Here is a 20,900-nt window from a genome sequence, read left to right as displayed (position 1 = left end):
CACAGACGACAAACCCACAGAGACAATAAACACAAAGAGACGACACACATAGATACTAAACACACACAGAGACGACACACGCACAGAGACAACACACACATAGAGACGACTCATACACAGAGAGGACAAACACACAGAGACGACAGACACAAACACACAGAGACGATATACACAAAGAGATGAATCACACACAGAGAGGACAAACACACAGAAACGACACGCACACACAAAGAGACGACACACACATAGAGACAACACAGACACAGAGACGACCCACACACAGAGACAAAACACACACAGAGACCACACATACACAGAGACAACACACACGCACACAGAGACGACAAACATACAGAGAAGACACAAAACAGAGACGACACACCCACAGAGATGACACACACATAGAGACGACCCACGCACAGACACGACACACAAACAGAGTCATAGTGAGAGAGATAACCAAAAAGTTGGGATGATCTAGGTTCACGTAGAGTGGCGCGCCACTCTAAGTGAACCTAGATCAACCCAACTTTTTGGATGTCTCTCTCACTATGACTCTGTTTGTGTGTCGTGTCTGTGCGTGCGTCGTCTCTATGTGTGTGTCATCTCTGTGGGTGTGTCGTCTCTGTTTTTGTGTCTTCTCTGTATGTTTGTCGTCTCTGTGTGCGTGTGTGTCGTCTCTGTGTATGTGTCGTCTCTGTGTGTGTTTTGTCTCTGTGTGTGTGCCGTCTCTGTGTCTGTGTTGTCTTCATGTGTGTGTCGTCTCTGTGTGTGTGCGTGTCGTTTTTGTGTGTTTGTCGTCTCTGTGTGTGAGTCGTCTCTTTGTGTCTGTCTCTGTGTGTCTGTCTTTGTGTCTCTGTGTGTTTGTCCACTCTGTGTGTGAGTCGGCTCTATGTGTGTGTCGTCTCTGTGCGTGTGTCGTCTCTTTGTATGTTTCGTCTCTATGTGTGTCGTCTCTTTGTGTATGTTGTCTCTGTGTGTTTGTCGTCTGTGTGTGTGTGTTGTCCCTCTATTTGTGTCGTCTCTGTGTGTGTGTCGTCTCTAAGTGTAAGTCGTCACTTTGTGTGTTTCGTCACTTTGTGTGTGTCATCTGAGTGTGTGTGTGTCCTCTGTGTGGGTATCGTCTCTGTGTGTGTGCTGTTTCTATGTGTGTGCGTCGTCTCTGTGTGTGTTTCGTATCTGTGTGTGTGTCGTCTCTGTGGGTGTGTCGTCTCTGTTTTTGTGTCTTCTCTGTATGTTTGTCGTCTCTGTGTGTGTGTGTGTCACCTCTGTGTATGCTTCGTCTCTGTGTGTGTTTCCTCTTTGTGTTTCTGTCGTCTCTGTGTGTGTGTTGTCTCTCTGTGTGTGTCGTCTCTGTGTGTGTGTGTCGTTTCTGTGTGTTTGTCCTCTGTGTGTGTGAGTCGTCTCTTTGTGTCTGTCGTCTCTGTGTGTTTTTCCTCTCTGTGTGTGAATCGTCTCTGTGTGTGTGTCGTCTCTGTGCTTGTGTCGTCTCTTTGTGTGTTTCGGATCTGTGTGTGTGCCGTCTCTTTGTGTGTGTTGTTTCTTTGTGTTTTTCTTCTCTCTGTGTGTGAGTCGTCCCTCTATGTGTGTCGTCTCTGTTTGTGTGTCGTCTTTGTATGCGTGTCGTCTCTTTGTGTTTGTCGTCACTTTGAGTGTGTCGTCTCTGTGTGTTTGTCGTCTCTATGTATGTGTGTCGTCTCTGTGTGTGTGTCGTCTCTGTGTGTGTGCTGTCTCTCTGCGTGTGTCGTCTCTATATGTGTGTCGTTTCTGTGTGTGTGTCGTCTCTTTGTGCGTGTCGTGTGTCTTCTCTCTATGGGTGTTTCGTATCTGTGTGTGTTAGTCTCTGTGTGTGTCGTCTCTGTGTGTGTGTGTCGTCTCAGTGCGTGTGTCTTCTCTCTGTGTGTGCTTCGTCTCTGTGTGTGTGTGTCATCATTGTGCGTGTGTCGTCGCTATGTGTGTGTGTCGTCTCTGTGTGTGTGTTGTCTCTTTGTGTGTGTGTCCTCTCTGTGCGTGTGTCTTCTCTCTGTGTGTGTGTCGTCTCTGTGTGTGTGCCGTTTCTGTGTGTTTATCCTCTCTGTGTGTGTGTCCTCTCTTTGTGTCTGTCGTCTCTGTGTGTGTGTGTCTTCTCTGTGTGTGCGTCGTCTCTGTGTGTGTGTGTCATCCCTGTGCGTGTGTCGTCGCTATGTGTGTCTGTCTTCTCTGTTTGTTTGTTGTCTCTGTGTGTGTGTGTCGTCTCTGTGCGTGTGTCTTCTCTGTGTGTGTGTGTGTCGTCTCTGTGTTTGTGTGCCGTTTTTGTGTGTTTATCCTCTCTGTGTGTGTGTCTTCTCTTTGTGTGTGTCGTCTCTGTGTGTGTGTGTCTTCTCTGTGTGTGTGACGTCTCTGTGTGTGTGTCGTCTCTGTGCGTGTGTCTTCTCTGTGTGTGTGCGTCGTCTCTGTGTGTTTGTCATCTCTGTGAGTGTGTCGTCGCTATGTGTGTGTTGTCGTCTCTGTGCGTGTGTGTTGTCTCTGTGTGTGTGTGTCATCTCTGTGAGTTTGTGTTCTATCTGTGTGTGTGTGTGTCGTCTATGTGTGTGTGTGTGTGTCATCTCTGTGTGTGTGTAGTCGCTATGTGTGTGTCGTATCTGTGTGTGTGTTGTCTCTGTGTGCGTGTATCGTCTCTCTGTGTGTGTTGTCTGTATGTGTGTTTCGTCTCTGTGTGTATATCTTCTCTGTGTGTGTGTCGTCTCTGTGTGTGTTTGTGTGTGTGCGTGTCGTCTCTGTGCGTGTGTCTTCTCTCTGTGTGTTATCGTCTCTGTGTGTGTGTTGTCCCTGTGCGTGTGTAATCTCTATTTGTATGTCTTTTATGTGTGTGTCGTCTGTGTGTGTGTTTTGTCTCTGTGTGTGTCGTCTCTGTGCTTGTATCGTCTCTTTCTGTGTTTCGTATCTGTGTGTGTGTCGTCTCTTTGTGTGTGTAGTCTCTATGTGTGTTTGTCGTTTTTGTGGGTGTGTCCCGTCTCTCTGTGTGTGTTGTCTCTGTGTGTGTGTCTTCTCTGTGTGTGTGTGTGTCATCTCTGTGTGTGTGTGTCATCTCTGTTAGTGTGTGTCATCTCTGTGTGTGTGTGTCGTCTCTGTGTGTGTGTCATCTCTGTGTTTGTGTCGTCTTTGTGCGTGTGTCTTCTCTGTGTGTGTGTGTGTGTCGTCTCTGTGTGTGTGTCGTCGCTATGTGTGTGTGTCGTCTCTATGTGTGTGTCGTCTCTGTGTGTGTGTTGTCTCTGTGTGTGTGTCGTCTCTGTGTGTTTGTCGTCTCTGTACATGTGTCTTCTCTCTGTGTATGTGTGTGTCTGTCGTCTCTGTGTGTTTGTCGTCTCTGTGCGTGTGTTGTCGCTTTGTGTGTGTCGTCTGTGCGTGTGTGTTGTCTGTGTGTGTGTGTGTGTCGTCTCTGTGCGTTTGTCTTCTCTTTGTTTGTGTTTCGTCTCTGTGTGTGTGTCGTCTCTGTGCGTGTGTCGTCGCTCTGTGTGTGTCGTCTCTGTGTGTGTGTGGTCTCTCTGTGTGTGTATCGTCTATGTACGTGCGTGGTATCTATGTGTGTTTCTTCTCTGTGTGTGTGTGTCATCTCTGTGTGTGTGTCGTCTCTTTGTGTGTTTGTGAACATCGATGCTCAAGGTAAAAGTTTGAATCAAACACTTTTAGCATATCGAGCGTCCTTACTGAAAAACTACTGCATTAAAAAAAATAAATTAAATTTATCATACGACCTAAATTATTTCATCAGATACGCCAGCACTCGTAAACGATCCTTTTGAAATTCTGCTAACAACATTGATTCTCAAGGTAAAAGTTTGAATCAAACACTTTTAGGATATCGAGTGTCCTTACTAAAAAACTACTGCATTAAAAAAAATTAAATTTATAATACGACCTAAATTATTTCATCAGATACGCCAGCACTCATAAACGATCCTTTTGAAATTGTGCTAACAACATCAGTGCTCAAGTTAAAAGTTTGCATCAGAAACTTTTAATATATCGAGTGTTCTTACTGAAAAACTACTGCATTAAGAAAAAAATTAAATTGATCATAACGACATAGATTATTTCATCAGATATGCCAGCACTCATAAACGATCCTTTTGAAATTCTTCTAACAACATCGATTCTCAAGATAAAAGTTTGAATCAAACACTTTTAGGATATCGAGTGTCCTTACTAAAAAAACTACTGCATTAAAAAAAAAAAAAAAATTTATCATACAATCTTAATTATTTCATCAGATACGCCAGCACTCATAAACGATCCTTTTGAAATTATGCTAAAAACATCGATTCTCAAGGTAAAAGTTGGAATCAAACACTTTTAGGATATCGAGTGTCCTTACTAAAAAAACTACTGCATTAAAAAAAAAATTAAATTTATCATACAATCTAAATTATTTCATCAGATACGCCAGCACTCATAAACGATCCTTTTGAAATTCTGCTAAAAACATAGATTCTCAAGGTAAAAGTTGGAATCAAACACTTTTAGGATATCGAGTGTCCTTATTGAATAACTACTGTATTAAAAAAAAATTATCATGCAACATGAATTAGTTCATCAAAGACAGGTCAGCACTCATAAACGATCCTTTTGAAATTCAACTAAAAACTTCGATGCTCAAGGTAAAAATTGAATCAAACATTTTTAGGATATCGAGTGTGCTTATTAAATAGCTACTGCAAAAAAAAATTAAATTTATCATACAACCTAAATTATTTCATCAGATACGCCAGCCCTCATAAACGATCCTTTTAAAATTCTGCTAAAAACATCGATGCTCAAGGTAAAAGTTTGAATCAAACACTTTTAGGATATCGAGTGTCCTTACTAAGAAACTACTGCATTAAAAAAAAAAATTTATCATACGACCTAAATTATTTCATCAGATACGCCAGCACTCATAAACGATCCTTTTGAAATTCTGCTAACAAAATCGATTCTCAAGGTAAAAGTTTGAATCAAACACTTTTAGGATATCGAGTATCCTTACTGAAAAACTTACGCCAGCACTCATAAACGATCCTTTTAAAATTCTGCTAACAACATCGATGCTCAAGGTAAAATTTTGAATCAAGTACTCTAAGACACCCCGCTCCCATCCCTTCTTTTTTTAGAGCTATGATCGCAATGAATGGTACCTGTTTTCAGACAAAAATGCCAATTGCCAAAAAAAAAAATAAAAAAAAAATACCGCACGTCATGCTGGATGTGCTTTCAAAAACCCATCTGGTTGAAAACATGTTTGTTATCGTTAACCATTTCAAAATATTTATTTTTTTCCAATCAGAAAAAATGTCAATTGCCAAAAAAAAAAAAAAAAAAAAAAAAATAAAACGTGCCAGGCTTAATTTGACAATTATTCCAAATTTATAATAAAAATCTTTCTTTTTTCAGTGTGTAGGAACCGGAGGGGAATTCCCGCTCGCTTGGAAAGTCACCAATGAAAGGCAAGCAAAACGTGTTTAATCACGTGTAGAGGTCCCATAGAATAACACAGGAAGGAACATAAGGCCATAGAATAGCATAGGAAGGAACATAAACCCTTAGAATAGCATAGGAAGGAAAATAATCCATCCAAATCCATAGGTACATGCTCTGGAAAGACGCCATAATCCACCAAAATCCATAAGTACATGCCCTGAAAAGGTGTCAAGGAACGTAATCTCCCCAAATAGCACAGGAAGGAACATAGTCAGCTAGAATCCATAAGTACATGCTCTGGAAAGGTGCCAAGGAACGTAATTTCCCCAAATAACACCATTATAAGTACTCTAAGACACCTCGCTCCCATCCCTCCAAAAATATTTTATTCAGAAATTTCTTGTTAAAAAATTATCCAAGCACTAATTAGAATCAATCACACTCCTATTATTCAAACATTAATCAATATCGTTCATAGAGTCCAATTTGCGAATTTCTTATCCCTTTTTGCAAATGTCAATCAAACAATTCCGATTGTTAAAGCGTGTTTAATCACGTTGCTTAGAAAGGTATCCATAAGTACATGCTCTGAAAAGGTGTCAAGGAACGTAATCTCCCCAAATAACACCATTATAAGTACTCTAAGACACCTCACTCCCATCCCTCCAAAAATATTTTATTCATAAATTTATTGTTAAAAAATTATCCAAGCACTAATTAGAATCAATCACACTCCTATTATTCAAACATTAATCAATATCGTTCATAGAGTCCAATTTGCGAATTTCTTATCCCTTTTTGCAAATGTCAATCAAACAATTCCGATTGTTAAAGCGTGTTTAATCACGTTGCTTGGAAAGGTATCCATAAGTACATGCTCTGAAAAGGTGTCAAGGAACGTAATCTCCCCAAATAACACCATTATAAGTACTCTAAGACACCTCACTCCCATCCCTCCAAAAATATTTTATTCAGAGATTTCTTGTTAAAAAATTATCCAATCACTAATTAGAATCAATCACACTCCTATTATTCAAACATTAATTAATATCGTTCATAGAGTCCAATTTGCGAATTCTTTATCCCTTTTTGCAAATGGCAATCAAACAATTCCGATTGTAGCAGCGTGTTTAATCATGTTGCTTGGAAAGGTATCCATAAGTACATGCTCTGAAAAGGGGCCAAGGAACGTAATCCCCACAAATCGCACAACTATAAGTACTCTTAGACACATCACTCCAATCCCTCCAAAACTATTTTATTCGTAGATTTCTTGTTAAAAAATTATCCAATCACTAATTAGAATCCATCACGCTCCTATTATTCAAATATTGATCAATATCGTTCATAGAGTCCAATATGCGAATTCCTTATCCCTTTTTGCAAATGTCAATCAAACAATTCCGATTGTAAAAGCGTGTTTAATCACGTTGCTTGGAAAGGTATCCACAAGTACATGCTCTGAAAAGGTGCCATGGAACATAATCTCCCCAAATAGCACAGGAAGGAACATAAGCCCTTATAATAGCATGGGAGGGAACAGAAACTCCTAGAATAGCATAGGAAGGGACATACGCTCCTATAATAGCATAGGAAGGAACATAAGCTCCTAGAATAGCATAGGAGGGAACAGAAGCTCTTGGAATAGCATAGGAAGGAACAAAAGCTCCTGTAAAAGTATAGGAAGGAATATAAACCCTTAGAATAGCATAGGAAGGAACATAAGCTCCTGGAATAGCACAGGAAGGAACAAAAGCTTCTGGAATTCCATAGATACACTCTACTGCCATAGATGGTCGGCCGAAAAGGACGATCTTTACCTGTCATTGATCTTGGACAGAACGTGTCCTAGCCACCTCAAAATTTCTCTCATTGTAGCCCTGAAAAGAATATTGCTTACTGTTCTGCTTACTGTTCATACTGCTTGCTGTTCGAAACATGGTCATTCAGATGGGTACCCTATAGAATCCATATACAATTTCTCTGGAAAACTCCTGACAAATCCTCCTTCTTCTTTTGAAGCGTCCACGTTTAAGAACCATACTCACTGTAGTTTCCAATATTCTAATCTTGGCTCGCAGACTTATCTTCCTATTCTTCCAAATTTTTTTGAATGGTGAAAAAACACGTTGGGCCTTGACTGTTCTACTTTTAAAATCTTCATTGTTGCCACCATCCTTACCGATAATATTACCGAGGTAAGCGGAGCTAAATACTTGGTTCATCTTCTCGTTACCCAAAATCACCTTCGTTTCTTTTAATCTACGTTTATTCTCAGTCTAAGCGACTTAGTCTTCTTAACATTAATTTTCAAGCCCATTCTTGCGCCCTGAGCTCTTAGAACCTTCAAAAAATTATTCATTTTTCTAACATTTTCATCTAGGATACTCAAATAGTTAGTTTAATTTAAAGTATTTCCCATTTTATTCCATGCTCTCCCATATCCTTGGCCGTGCTTCTGAGGACAATGTCGATCATATTAATCCATATATATGCGGATAAAACAAAACTTTGCTGAACTCCTAATCCAATATGAAACCAGCTACCAATCTCATTTCCTGATTAAAACACAGCATAGCACTCGTGCATAGCACTAATCACTTTAATGTGTTTATCTGGTATACGATACAGGGATAGGACTTAACTAAGGCTTGAAACGCTTGAAACGCTAAGGCATGAAACACTTGTTCATAATCTATAAAAACTGAGGACTGAAGGGGTCTGATAACTCTGGCACCACTCAATTATTTTTCTAAGATTGAAAATTTAGTCGATATATCTTCTCCCCTTTCCAGAACCACGCTGTTCTTTTCTTGAAACTTTGTCTACAGCATTTTTAAATCTAAAAAGTAACAACATACTAAGTAGTTTCCTTCCTGCAAAAACAAAACTATGCCTCTATAGTTACCCCACTCTCTCTTATCACCTTTCTTATAAAGGGGTTTATTTAAAGTTTTCCTCAAATTGCTAGGTACATCTCTTTCTTCAAAAATCACATTCATAATCTTCAGTAATTTATCTCTAACTTCACAACCACCATATTAGAAAAATCTCATTTACGATACTATCAGCACCTGGGGCCTTATCATTTTTAAATTATTTATTACTGCTTCTTGTTTTTCCTTAAAAAATAGATCTTCCTTCACTTCCAAAGTTTCACAAATTTTTCATTCTTTCTATATCATTTCCTTTAACTTTATTCCAGTTTAGCAAGTTCTATAAATGTACTGCCCATTTCTCTTTAACACTATACTACCCCTACTACTAACAACTCACTGAAGTACCAAGCCGCCTGAGGCTGACACAGATACGCACGCTCCTTTTCCGCCTCATTTCAGATAAATCTTTCCTTACGACATCCTCCCACCTTATTCAGAGACGGTCTTGTTTTCGTCGGCCCTAGATGGCTGACTAACAGGGACAATCTTTGGCAATCTTTCATCCTTCATCTGAAGAACGTGTCCTAGCAATCACAACATTTCTCTCATTATAGCCCTAGAAAGTAGGATTGAACCACAATTTTTCGCACAGCTTACTGTTTGAGATATGGTCAGTTAGTCGGGTACCCAAAACAATTCGTGGGTAACATATGTAGAAAACATTCTTCCAAACATTTTTCAGCTGTGAAAAAACACCCTGGGCCTTGGCTCTTCTACTTTTAACAGCTTCACATCACCCACCGTCCTTAGTAATGATACTACCTAGATATGTGAAGCTGTCCATTTGATCTATCTTTTCATTACCAAGCATCAACTTTTCACCTTCACTTATTCCTAATCTTAGTGACTTAGTCTTCTTAATATTAATTTTTAGACCTATTCCTGCACCCTGAACTTGCAAAAACCCTAAAAGTTCATTCATTTTGCTAACATTTTCATCAAGGCTTCTTAGGAGAGTTTTACTTCCCCAGTAGACAAAGTCCATGAAAATGACCCATGTGAATGGGGCCAGAATTACACCCTGCTTAACTCCTGATTGAATATGAAACCAGCTACTAACTAATTTCCTACCTTAACCGCAGCAATGTTATCCTCGTACATAGAACTAATCACTAATTTATTTATCTCTTATACCATACAAGAATAGGACCCTTGATAAAGCTCTTCTATCAGCTGAATCAAACGTTCGGTCATAATCTATAAAACTGAGAAATAAGGGCGTTTGATGACTCAGGCACATCTTAATTATTAAAATAAGAGTAAAAGTTAGGTCGACGCATACTCTACCCTGCCAAAAACCACACTGTTTTTCTTTTAAAACTTTGTCTACAGCATCTAAAAGTCTAAAAAGTATCATTATATTAAGTAATTTACTTCTTACTGAAAGTAATGCCTCTATGATTACCACACTCACTCTTATCACATTTGTTATCTTATCACTAGTTGAGGCCCAGTTCCTATCTTTAAATGGGACAAGTATAGACTAACTATTCCCTCTTAGTTTTTTAGCATACCAGTACAATATCTTACTGTTATAGAGTCTGGTAGCATCTTCCAAATCTTCAGCAATTTTATTTATGGCCTCCACTTCAGACCTCTTTAAATAATATTTTAATGTTTTCTTTACTTTCCTTGTATTCCTCTTATTATCATACAAGAACAAGGCATCATCAGCTGAGAGAAAAGATTTAGTGAAGGTCCTATCCTTGTACAGCTTACCAGTGAAGTACATTAAGGTGACTAGTACTATGAACGAGAATAATATTGCTTCGACGAAGTTAGAAAGTGAGGCTATTAGCTGGTTGGGCATGGAATCAGGAGTTAAGCAAGGTTGTATATTCTCCCCATTTAAATGTATATTTTTATGGTTTTTTCCATAAGGAGCAAGACAAAGGCTATAAAAAATCATGGTATCAAATGCTAAGCTAAAAGTCTCCTAGAACTTATGCTGTGCAGGTAGTTGGAGTTTTCTAGCTAAAATTATAAGCGAAATGAAAGAATATTTGGGAAGTTTATAGGGTCTCGGTGCAAGAATAGGTTTGAAAATTATGTTAAACATTTTAGGCACTCGATTGGCAGACTATATATCAAATAGTGAGTTGTACGAATAATGTAGATAATTTCGGAGACCACACTGCCTTTCCATGACGATAAAATAAAAGTCCAAAATAGGGATAAAATCCTTTTTAATAGACAGTGTATAATAAATTTCACAAAAAAATACCGTCATCAGATTTTACTACTGATGACGGTCACTGTATATGTGACCGAAATATCTGGTATTTTTTGTGAAATTTATTATACACTGTCTATTTAAAAGGATTTTATCCCTATTTTGGACTTTTATTTTATGGTACGAATAATGTGGTTCGACGCCACTTTCTTGGGCGATAATGAAAGAAAAGTTATGGTGATCGGTCCATATTCTGCAGATAAAGGATGACAGACAGCCAAAGATTGTGCTTTCCGGCTATCTACCTGGGGCCAGACAAAAAGCAGGTCTTCCCCGAATGGGATGGGGAAGAAGCCATAAGAAAAAGATATAGAGGGAATTGAAAATTCATAGAAAGGGTTAAGAGCGAAGCTTAAAATGTCTGAGGTGGAAGAGGAGCGTGCGCATCTATGTTGTCCCTAGGCGTCTTGGTGCTGCAGTGAGCCTTCAGAAGTATTAGTAACAGTATATAAGGTTAGGGAGTGATCCATATTTTCTTGCAACACTAAATATTGATTCGTAAGACTTTAAAGTTTTGGCTAGTGTTTTTGCTTTAAAGACGCCAGTGAAAGCCTCTCCATGGCTCTAAGTTCTCTTTAAAAATAATTGCTAAGGATTTTTGTCTGTTCTCTCGGTCTTCATCTCCAAGAGGGTCTTGCAGACGAGGTTTACTCGACATATCGTACCTTCGGGACGACGTAATCTTTGGATGACAATGGACTGTTCCTCAGACTTATAGCAACGACTCATTATTGTGACACATCAACGTGGATGTGTACCATATTTTCTTCCATATAGTATTATTGACTTTTGTTTTTCTAGCATTTGGTTAAGTTTTATAACAATAAAACTTAAAAAGAACATAAATTAATAGAAGGTTTTATCCCCTTAACCTCCCACTCTTTCTGCTAAAGCTTGACTAATGCTTTACTGAAAGTATTCTACAGTTCAGTGTACATACCTTGTTGATACCTCCAAGTATTTCATTTACCCGATTGCCTTTCAGAATTGTGAATTCAATTGGGGTATTTAAAGCCAATTAACAAACTCGTTCTTTATCGAAGAAAACCAATAGTGTATGATATTATAAACTTTTATCACACTGCTCTTTTCTAACAGCGCTGGTGCTCAGTTCATTGAGATAAAAAGTCACTTTAGTGTAAACACTGAGGGGTCAAGGAGGCTGCACCCCCTCCTAGCTATATAGGATGATTCATGTTCGTTATAACCTTTAAGTTTGCTCTTTAGTATTTGAAGGTATTTTTTTTTATATCTGCTCTTTTTTAATGCCGTATTCATTGTAGTTTACATACGAGGGGAGTTCTCTCCCCGACTACCCTTGCCTGTTACGCTGAAATTTAACTTTTGTATTACTAATCTTTGAAAATGAAAATTGTCCCTGAAAAGGGTGACCCCTAAAAAATGGGGTCAGATTAAAAGTTTTAAAAAGTATCGAACAAATGCATTTTTCCAATTGCTTCCTTGAAATGCAAAAATTATTTTTCAGGTCGTGACGTTTATATTTTTTGGGTAGGATTCGTTAGGAAAATATTGCTCCTGGGGAATATTATCCCATTTTGTCTTTTTACAAGTTAGCATATACTTACTTACTTGTACTTGTAGCAGGACTCAAGCATCTCCGCTCTCCCTGGCGTCCAGTAGTTTCGTCATTGTAGTAAGCCAAGAGTCTCGGTCGTTTGCGAGTGGCACAATCAATTCGAGCCAGGACTTTTCTCCATCTTCATCCATATTTCTTGAAGCCACCGATTGGGTCTAGGTCAGCCTTGATGCAGACAAGCCACGTTTTCTTTTATCCCCCATGTCACTTTTTCCAACCCGAAAGAGGTTACATCGGACGGCCTTAATGACAAAGGTGTGGTGTGGGCTGCGAACTGTATGGCCAAACCATCGGAGTTTTCTATGTTTAATTATAGTGGCCAAATCAGAACGCTGATAGCAGATTTTGCGGAGTTCTACATTGCTGACACGATCACGGAGTTTAGTGCCAATGATTTTCCTTAAACATGAATGATCAAATACGTTGAGGGCTTGAATGTCGGTTGCTTTTATAGTCCATGTCTCACAGCCGTATAGTAAGACAGACCGAACAAGGGCCTGGTAAATCCTTATTCTTGTCTTCAGACGAACATTTTTTTGGTTCCATAGAGAGTGATTTAGCTGGGTGAAGATTCCAGTTGCTGAAGCAATTCTTGCTTTATCCTGATCACCACCAATAGAATCAATGGAATCACACTAGTGAAACCACCTCTGCGACTACTTCGATATGTCGGCTACATATTCCCCGGCAATCTTCAGCCAGTTTTTTTCCCCTCCTTTAAAGACGCCAGTGGAAGCCTCTCCATGGCTCTAAGTTCTCTTTAAAATAATTGCTAAGGATTTTTGTCTGTTCTCTCGGTCTTCATCTCCAAGAGGGTCTTGCAGACGAGGTTTACTCGACATATCGTACCTTCGGGACGACGTAATCTTTGGATGACAATGGACTGTTTCTCAGACTTATTGCAACGACTCATTATTGTGACACATCAACGTGGATGTGTACCATATTTTCTTCCATATAGTATTATTGACTTTTGTTTTTCTAGCATTTGGTTAAGTTTTATAACAATAAAACTTAAAAAGAACATAAATTAATAGAAGGTTTTATCCCCTTAACCTCCCACTCTTTCTGCTAAAGCTTGACTAATGCTTTACTGAAAGTATTCTACAGTTCAGTGTACATACCTTGTTGATACCTCCAAGTATTTCATTTACCCTATTGCCTTTCAGAATTGTGAATTCAATTTGGGTATTTAAAGCCAATTAACAAACTCGTTCTTTATCGAAGAAAACCAATAGTGTATGATCTTATAAACTTTTATCACACTGCTCTTTTCTAACAGCGCTGGTGCTCAGTTCATTGAGACAAAAAGTCACTTTAGTGTAAACACTGAGGGGTCAAGGAGGCTGCACCCCCTCCTAGCTATATAGGATGATTCATGTTCGTTTTAACCTTTAAGTTTGCTCTTTAGTATTTGAAGGTATTTTTTTTTACATCTGTTCTTTTTTAATGCCGTATTCATTGTAGTTTACATACGAAGGGAGTTCTCTCCCCGACTACCCCTGCCTGTTACGCTGAAATTTAACTTTTGTATTACTAATCTTTGAAAATGAAAATTGTCCCTGAAAAGGGTGACCCCTAAAAAATGGGGTCAGATTAAAAGTTTTAAAAAGTATCGAACAAATGCGTTTTTCCAATTGCTCCCTTGAAATGCAAAAATTATTTTTCAGGTCGTGACGTTTATATTTTTTGGGTAGGATTCGTTAGAAAAATATTGCTCCTGGGGAATATTATCCCATTTTGTCTTTTTACAAGTTAGCATATACTTACTTACTTGTACTTGTAGCAGGACTCAAGCATCTCCGCTCTCCCTGGCTTCCAGTAGTTTCGTCATTGTAGTAAGTCAAGAGTCTCGGTCGTTTGCGAGTGGCTCAATCAAATTAAGCCAGGACTTTTCCCATCTTCATCCATATTTCTTGAAGCCACCGATTGGGTCTAGGTCAGCCTTGATGCAGGCGAGCCATGTTTCTTTTTGTCTCCCGTGTCAATTTTTCCATCCTAAAGGATGTGTATATCTGAGGGCTTTATTGACAAAGGTGTGGTGTGGCCGGCGAAGTGTATGGCCAAACCATCGGAGTGTTCTTTGTTTAATTATGGTGGCCAAATCAGAACGCTGATAGCAGATTTTGCGGAGTTCTACATTGCTGACACGATCACGGAGTTTAGTGCCAATGATTTTCCTTAAACATGAATGATCAAATACGTTGAGGGCTTGAATGTCGGTTGCTTTTATAGTCCATATCTCACAGCCGTATAGTAAGACAGATCGAACAAGGGCCTGGTAAATCCTTATTTTGTCTTCAGACGAACATTTTTTTGGTTCCATAGAGAGTGATTTAGCTGGGTGAAGACTCCAGTTGCTGAAGCAATTCTTGACTGTATTTCTGATGTGCATCCTCCTATTGGGTCTACCAGAGAGCCTAGGTACTTAAATTCATGTATCTCGTCTATGGGCGACTGTTCTAGTAAAATTGGGGGTTCTTGAGATGATATACCGGAGGCCATGACTTTTGTCTTCAGGGAGCTTATTTTTAGGCCGACCAGAGAGAATTCTTCCCCTACCTTTGACAGCATAGATTGGGCTTCTGAACGAGATTCAGCTAACAAGCAAATATCTTCGGCGTAGTCCAGATCGGTTATCACAAAATCGGGACTTACTTCAACGCCTGAAAAAGTCGTCACTGCTCTGGTCATAATCCAGTCGATCACGAAATTAAATAAGACGGGAGACAATATACATCCCTGTCGGACACCAAGATCAATTTGGAACATCGAGGAGAGTTCCCCGCTGATCTGAATTTGGACTCACGTATGCTGGTAATATGCTTGGATAGGTATAACTATATTGCCTGTTACTCTATTCTTTGTCGATGCCTTCCAGACTCCACCGATCGGAACAGAATCAAAAGCTTTAATAAAATCTATGAACAGAGACACTGTTGGTTTCTGGTGTTTTGCCCTGTGTTCAAGGGTTTGTCTTAAAACGAATAGTTGATCAATTGTTCCCATGCCTGGGTGGAATCCCGCTTGATTGGGCCTTGTCTCTGCGCTCTGCTGGATACGAAAACGATTATGTAGCACTATGGCAAATATTTTTGCACCAATGCACATGAGAGATATCCTGCGATAATTGCTGCATTTTGTCTTTAGCCCTTTTTTGAAGACTGGAAGGAAGATAGAATCTCCTCAATCCTGTGGAACCATCTCTTCTTCCCATATACGACAAGCTAGTTTATTAATCCTGCTGACAAGTGCTGTCCTTCCATGCTTGTAGAGTTCAGCCGGAATGGCATCAGGACCAGGGGCTTTATTGCTTTTAAGGCAATTGATTGCTTGTTGGACTTCCTTTAACGTGAGGGGAGCCACATTCACGTCATTGTAAATACTTCTGGGAGTTTTGTTCCTGCAGGTCATCAGGGCTACGACTTGGATTATGACAGTGTTGATTATCATCTATTGCTATGGAGAGTTGGTGCTGGTAAAGTTGTTTGTCAAAGTGCTCCTTCCAGTGATTTATTATTTCGGTATTATTCGAGAGTAACTGGCCGTTTTCATCTTCAACAGATGTACTAGTAGGCTTATGTGATTTACTCCTGATTGATTTTAGGTGCTGATAAATCTTCCTGGTGTCAGATCTAGCGTCAGCGGCTTCCATGTCTTCAGCAATTTTCTCCCAGTACTGATTCTTATCATTCTTAGCCGACTGGTGGCATTCTCTTCTCAAGCGTTTGAACAACTCCGATTTTCTGTCCGATATCTGTTGCTTTTGCTCAGCCAACTGAATTGTGCGTGTTGACATCCACTTTTTGGATAGTCTTTTGCGGTATCCTATCGTCGCTTCCACAGCCTCATGGATTGTTTTACGCATGGTCAACCACTCCTCTTCCAAATTTTGAGATTGCTCTTCGTTCGCTTGCACTTTGATAGATTCAAAGTGGCTAGACAACTCTAAGTAGAATGCCTGTCGCATACTAGGATCAACGAAGCGACTGATATTAAATCTTCATGGAGGTTTCCTCTTGGGGTGGGCTTCAAGTCGTAACTTTAGATCTGACTTGACTAGAAGATGATCCAACCCATGTTTCGAGCGAGTATCTGCTCCAATGTACGATCTACTATTCGTTGCCATTGATTTCCAGAAAAAGATCTGCTTCGCTCTCCGGTGCGTCTCTGGTTGGAGCATAAACTACAATAACTGATATGTTGAATAGGTGGCCTTTGAATCGCTCTCTTGCTACTCTATGTGAGATAGGTTCCCACTCTAGAAGTGACTTCGCTGAGAGAGGGCTTAAAATGATGTCCATTCCACCATACACAGACCCATCTAGGGACCCGGAGTTGAGAAAGGAGAAAGAAGCATCGTCCTCATGAGTTCTATTCTCTGAGACTTCCACAATGCCGTTGATTCGAGTTTCTGGGACGCGCATTTTGTCTTATGTTGTAACGCAACAATTCGATATGAAACTAATTACAGAAGGCCATCAAGCCATTGGAACCAAAAATATATAAATAAATAAATAACGTCGTATCAACATACATAAATTTATATAAAAACTAAGATAGCAAGAGAGAGATCTTATAGAAAAAAACTCAACACAACAACGACAGTATGACCAGTAAAACGAAAGAAAAGATAATAAACACGACAGATATTTCACCTGCATAAAACTAGGTATATTAGTACTAAAATACAAATAATCTAAGATATTACCAATTAAAATAGAAAAATTTTAATGTAAAATAATATCTAAATTTAATACATAAAATGTATAACAAAAAATCTTAATAAAAAAATAAGTATATATACAATTACTACCGCATATATTTTTTTCTGTTTTTTTATTGTTTTTAATTTAAAAGCTATTTTAGATTTCACTTAACAACACTGCTATTCCCTCCTGAACCAAGAGGAATTGGTACCATGAGTCCTTATACTGTTGCAATCTGTATATCATAGGATGCTGAGCGTGGTTTTGTATCTGTAGAAGTTGTTGATATTCCTGTCGGTGTGATTTTGGATCTTTCAAAATGACCGTAGGCTACACCTTGAGACACACATAAAGTATTCTTCCTGCAGCCTTGCATGTGCGTTTTCAGTCCCGTTCTCGAGGGGATAAGATTAAATAAAATACACCCTAATCGGTCAGTCAGTGCCTAAAAAAAGTTATTCCGCAGTACATTCGTATCCCTGAAACGGCCTGACACGGGAATATATTCTTTCTTTAATTTAGAATATGAATGAATAGCATTTACTCTAAATGTTTAATTAATACCATTCCCCACAACCTGTAAACCTTTTAGAAGCCTCACAACCTGTAGCATAGATAAAGCTTGTTCATCTTAATCAAAGTATAATCATCTACGGAATAAGTACTGACAAAACCTATCCCCTCTACACAAAAAAAGTGACCCTTTGTTAGACAATTTATACAGACCCTTAGGTTATTTTTAAGACCCTTAGTTACACAATTCATTACACATTTCCGGGTAACTCGTTGCCTGAATCACGCTCTAGCATAGTTTATTGGCTGGGAGCAAAGTACTTTGGCTCGGGGCGATTAAGCAGTACAACATTTTGCGTCTAGAGGCACTGAGGTACGCGGGGTCACTTTTGGAGAGTTTTGTAAGTACTTGTTCCGTAGATGATTATACTTTGGTCTTAATTAATAAGCTATTTAATAGATTTCAAGTAAATCAAGTAGTCGCCTGAATGCGGTTATGCGAGAAACCTTGAGATTTCTATCAAGTCACTTTATTGAAGGATAGTCTTGATTAAATACTGTAAAATATTCTTAATATTATGGGAGGCCTTTTATGATGTGACCCAGTCTGAAAAACTACTGGCCAAGATTTCTCCTGATTTTATAACCTACTCTCTTAGGATAATGAAAATGAGCTTGCCGGGTTTCATGTGAATTATGGTCGGTTCAGACACACCAATTAATCGTATCTAAGCTCTTTAAAACATATACTTTCCAAAAAAAAACAAATAATGATAATGCTCATCTCTTTTCAAAAAGAAAAAGTTTTGTTGACGGCTTTAACAGTTCTGTTTTTACAGCCCCTTGGTTTATACAGCCCATGCTTCTGTTTTTTGTAAAAGTTTTTCCCTTTTATGTTGCAAATTGAATAAACCATAATGACGGTGCAATGCTTGAGTTGAAGTATATCAACTGAGCAAAGAGCGTATCTGTAAATGAGAATGTTTCTAGCATTACTGTTCGCACCATAAGGTACGAAATGATACGGTTTTTCTCATTTTAAGGAAAAAGATTTTTCACCCGATATTCTACTTTAAAAATTTAAAACCTGAAATCCACATCCAAAAACCTCATTTTGTAGCAAGGAAAACCAACTCCTGTGTGAACTCAAAATTCTAAATCAACGGGATGACTGAAGAAAAGTCACTAAAAAAACATTAATGAATCATATTTTACGTCAATGATCTACACCACAAATAACTCCTCCGAAACGAATATTTCTAGTATAGTTTCAGCTTTTGCTATAACATGTAAATTAGCAATCGTTAAAGAAGAGGGCAGCTGTTATTTTGTGGAAAGGATATCATGTATTAGAAATGAGGCAAGTACGCAAGGCTCCCAAGCACCAGCATACTCGATAGATTTTTTTATTTTATTTTTTCGTTGGATTACCCCGTTTAATGTAATTTGACAAAATTGTATCACTTTTTGTCCAATATTTCATCTTCATAAACTAAACAAAGCTTCAAGTTTCAAGTTCAAAATTCTGTTATCTGAGGTACCAAAAACCTGAAAATGAAGCCAAAACCTCAAAAACTGAAAACGTTGCTCATCCATTGAAATTTTTTAGTGTCGAGCAAAAGATACAAAATAGATATGCCTTGTTTATTTTCTACAATTCTACTTTTACCCTGGCGTTGAATTTTAGGACTAAATTACTTTCTCTTCTGTTATTGCTCCATTTTCTAATCCTGCTTTTCTACTTTGTGACAGTATGGATTTTGCATTTAGGACTTTATTGACAACATTACATTACTTTATTGACAACATTTTTAGCGACAACATTGCTCTGTGGTTTTTACCACTAATTTCCTTGACGTGCAAAATTTTAATTTCAGATTGCAGCTCAAGAAAGTCGGAGAAAAAAGAAAGAATACATAGAAGAGCTTGAAGAGCAAATAAAAAAACTTCAAACAGAAAATCAGCAATTGAAAGAGAAGCTTGAACTACTTCTGAACAAAAACAAGACTTTAATGGATAACCTAAAAAAATTCAAACCTCATTCTACAGATACTTCTGGAGAGCTTTCATTTAGTGATTTTGGAAATAATTTAAAAGTGTGATTTAATTTTGTCTGCTTTACTGCTTAATTCCTTGTTATTATTTATATTTTTATAAGTATACACCAAATACTCTATTCCCCTATCTTATTGTCTTTTGGCAAATTAGTAATGACAAATAAGTTTGGTAATTTGTGGTAGTACGATATTTTGATTGCAAAAGCATCTGAGAAAAATGGTTAAACAATAGTGATTCAGAAGCATGAGGCACTTTACAATACCAACAATATATATATATATATATATATATATATATATATATATATATATATATATATATATATATATATATATATATATATATATATATATATATATATATATATATATATATATATATATATATATATATATATATATATATATATATAATGCATTGATGAAATGCAGTCAAGATGCTTTAGTCAAAAGTTCATAGTCAATGAGCCAAATTACAAATTTCGGTTCGTAGGACCTTTTTCTGCTTCTCTTTAAGCTTATAGGCTTTCGAGTCAAGGCTTATATGGCTTATTGACGATGTTTCACCTCCAAGATAGTTAAATTTAACTGAACCATTTCTCCTTCATAATAAATGAATTTAAATCCAAAGATAATTTTGGTAGCTAAATTTTGAATGGTTTCAAGCATTGATTTTTGTTTAAACCAGGGTCCCAGACAAATAAAGTATTGAAGGAAAGGGCAAAGAGAGCAAGAGTAAATTAAATACTTTTAACTTAAATTACTAATACTAAATTACTAAATTACTTAATACTAAATTACTAAATTACTAAATTACTTAAAAATTAATAATTATTTTCAATAAATTTACTTTAAGTTATCAACAGATATCCCAATTTGTTTAGTTGACATAAAATTTTCTGTAAAAGACTACCTGCTTTAACCTAGGTAAAACATGGCATTTGCGCTTCAATCTATTAATAAACATACATCAAAGGACTTCTAGATCCTTAATCACAACACCCCTTAACCAAAGGTAATTTATGCCCATGCAGTGCTTAATTACTCCTTCAAACGATGCTAATTAAAAGAGGGGATAAAAATCCTAGTTTTAATATGTTCAGGCACTGATCAAGCAGAAGCAAATAAAAATGAATGAACTGTGGTGCTACACCATTTCAATTCTGAAAGTTTGTACGAAAAAGTGTAGGCAAAACAGTGTTTGAGAAGTTTAAGGTATTATGCATAATAATAACTTTAAACATTGGAACAAATGGAACAATAATAAAAAAGAAAAAAAACTAGGTACTTTCACAGAATCAACAAAATAGATAGATAGATAGATCGTGTATTTCCAAAGCCCAAGAGCCATATACACACAAAAATTTATGAAAAATAAAGAAATCACAACAGAACAAATGACGAAACACACATTAA

The 20,900-nt window shown here is 37.8% G+C and overlaps 1 protein-coding gene across 2 annotated transcripts in view; it reads left to right on the top strand.

The window, feature by feature from the left end:
* LOC148953226 (cyclic AMP-responsive element-binding protein 3-like) overlaps positions 1-19,603 on the top strand; it is a 119,010-nt gene extending 99,407 nt beyond the window's left edge. For both annotated transcript variants that reach the window (XM_089087583.1, XM_089087582.1), the window contains one exon: positions 19,305-19,603. In XM_089087583.1, coding sequence (XP_088943709.1) covers positions 19,305-19,529 — 225 coding nt within the window. In that variant the 3' untranslated portion in view covers positions 19,530-19,603. The remainder of the gene's footprint in view (positions 1-19,304) is intronic.
* Positions 19,604-20,900: the final 1,297 nt, after the last annotated feature.

This window comes from Artemia sp. Qi Xiang Cuo, chromosome 4 (assembly GCF_049724085.1).
Source record: "Artemia sp. Qi Xiang Cuo chromosome 4, ASM4972408v1, whole genome shotgun sequence".
Classification (NCBI taxonomy): domain Eukaryota; kingdom Metazoa; phylum Arthropoda; class Branchiopoda; order Anostraca; family Artemiidae; genus Artemia; species Artemia sp. Qi Xiang Cuo.
Note: the sequence above shows the minus strand (reverse complement) of the source record. Positions and strands in the feature narration are given on the sequence as shown.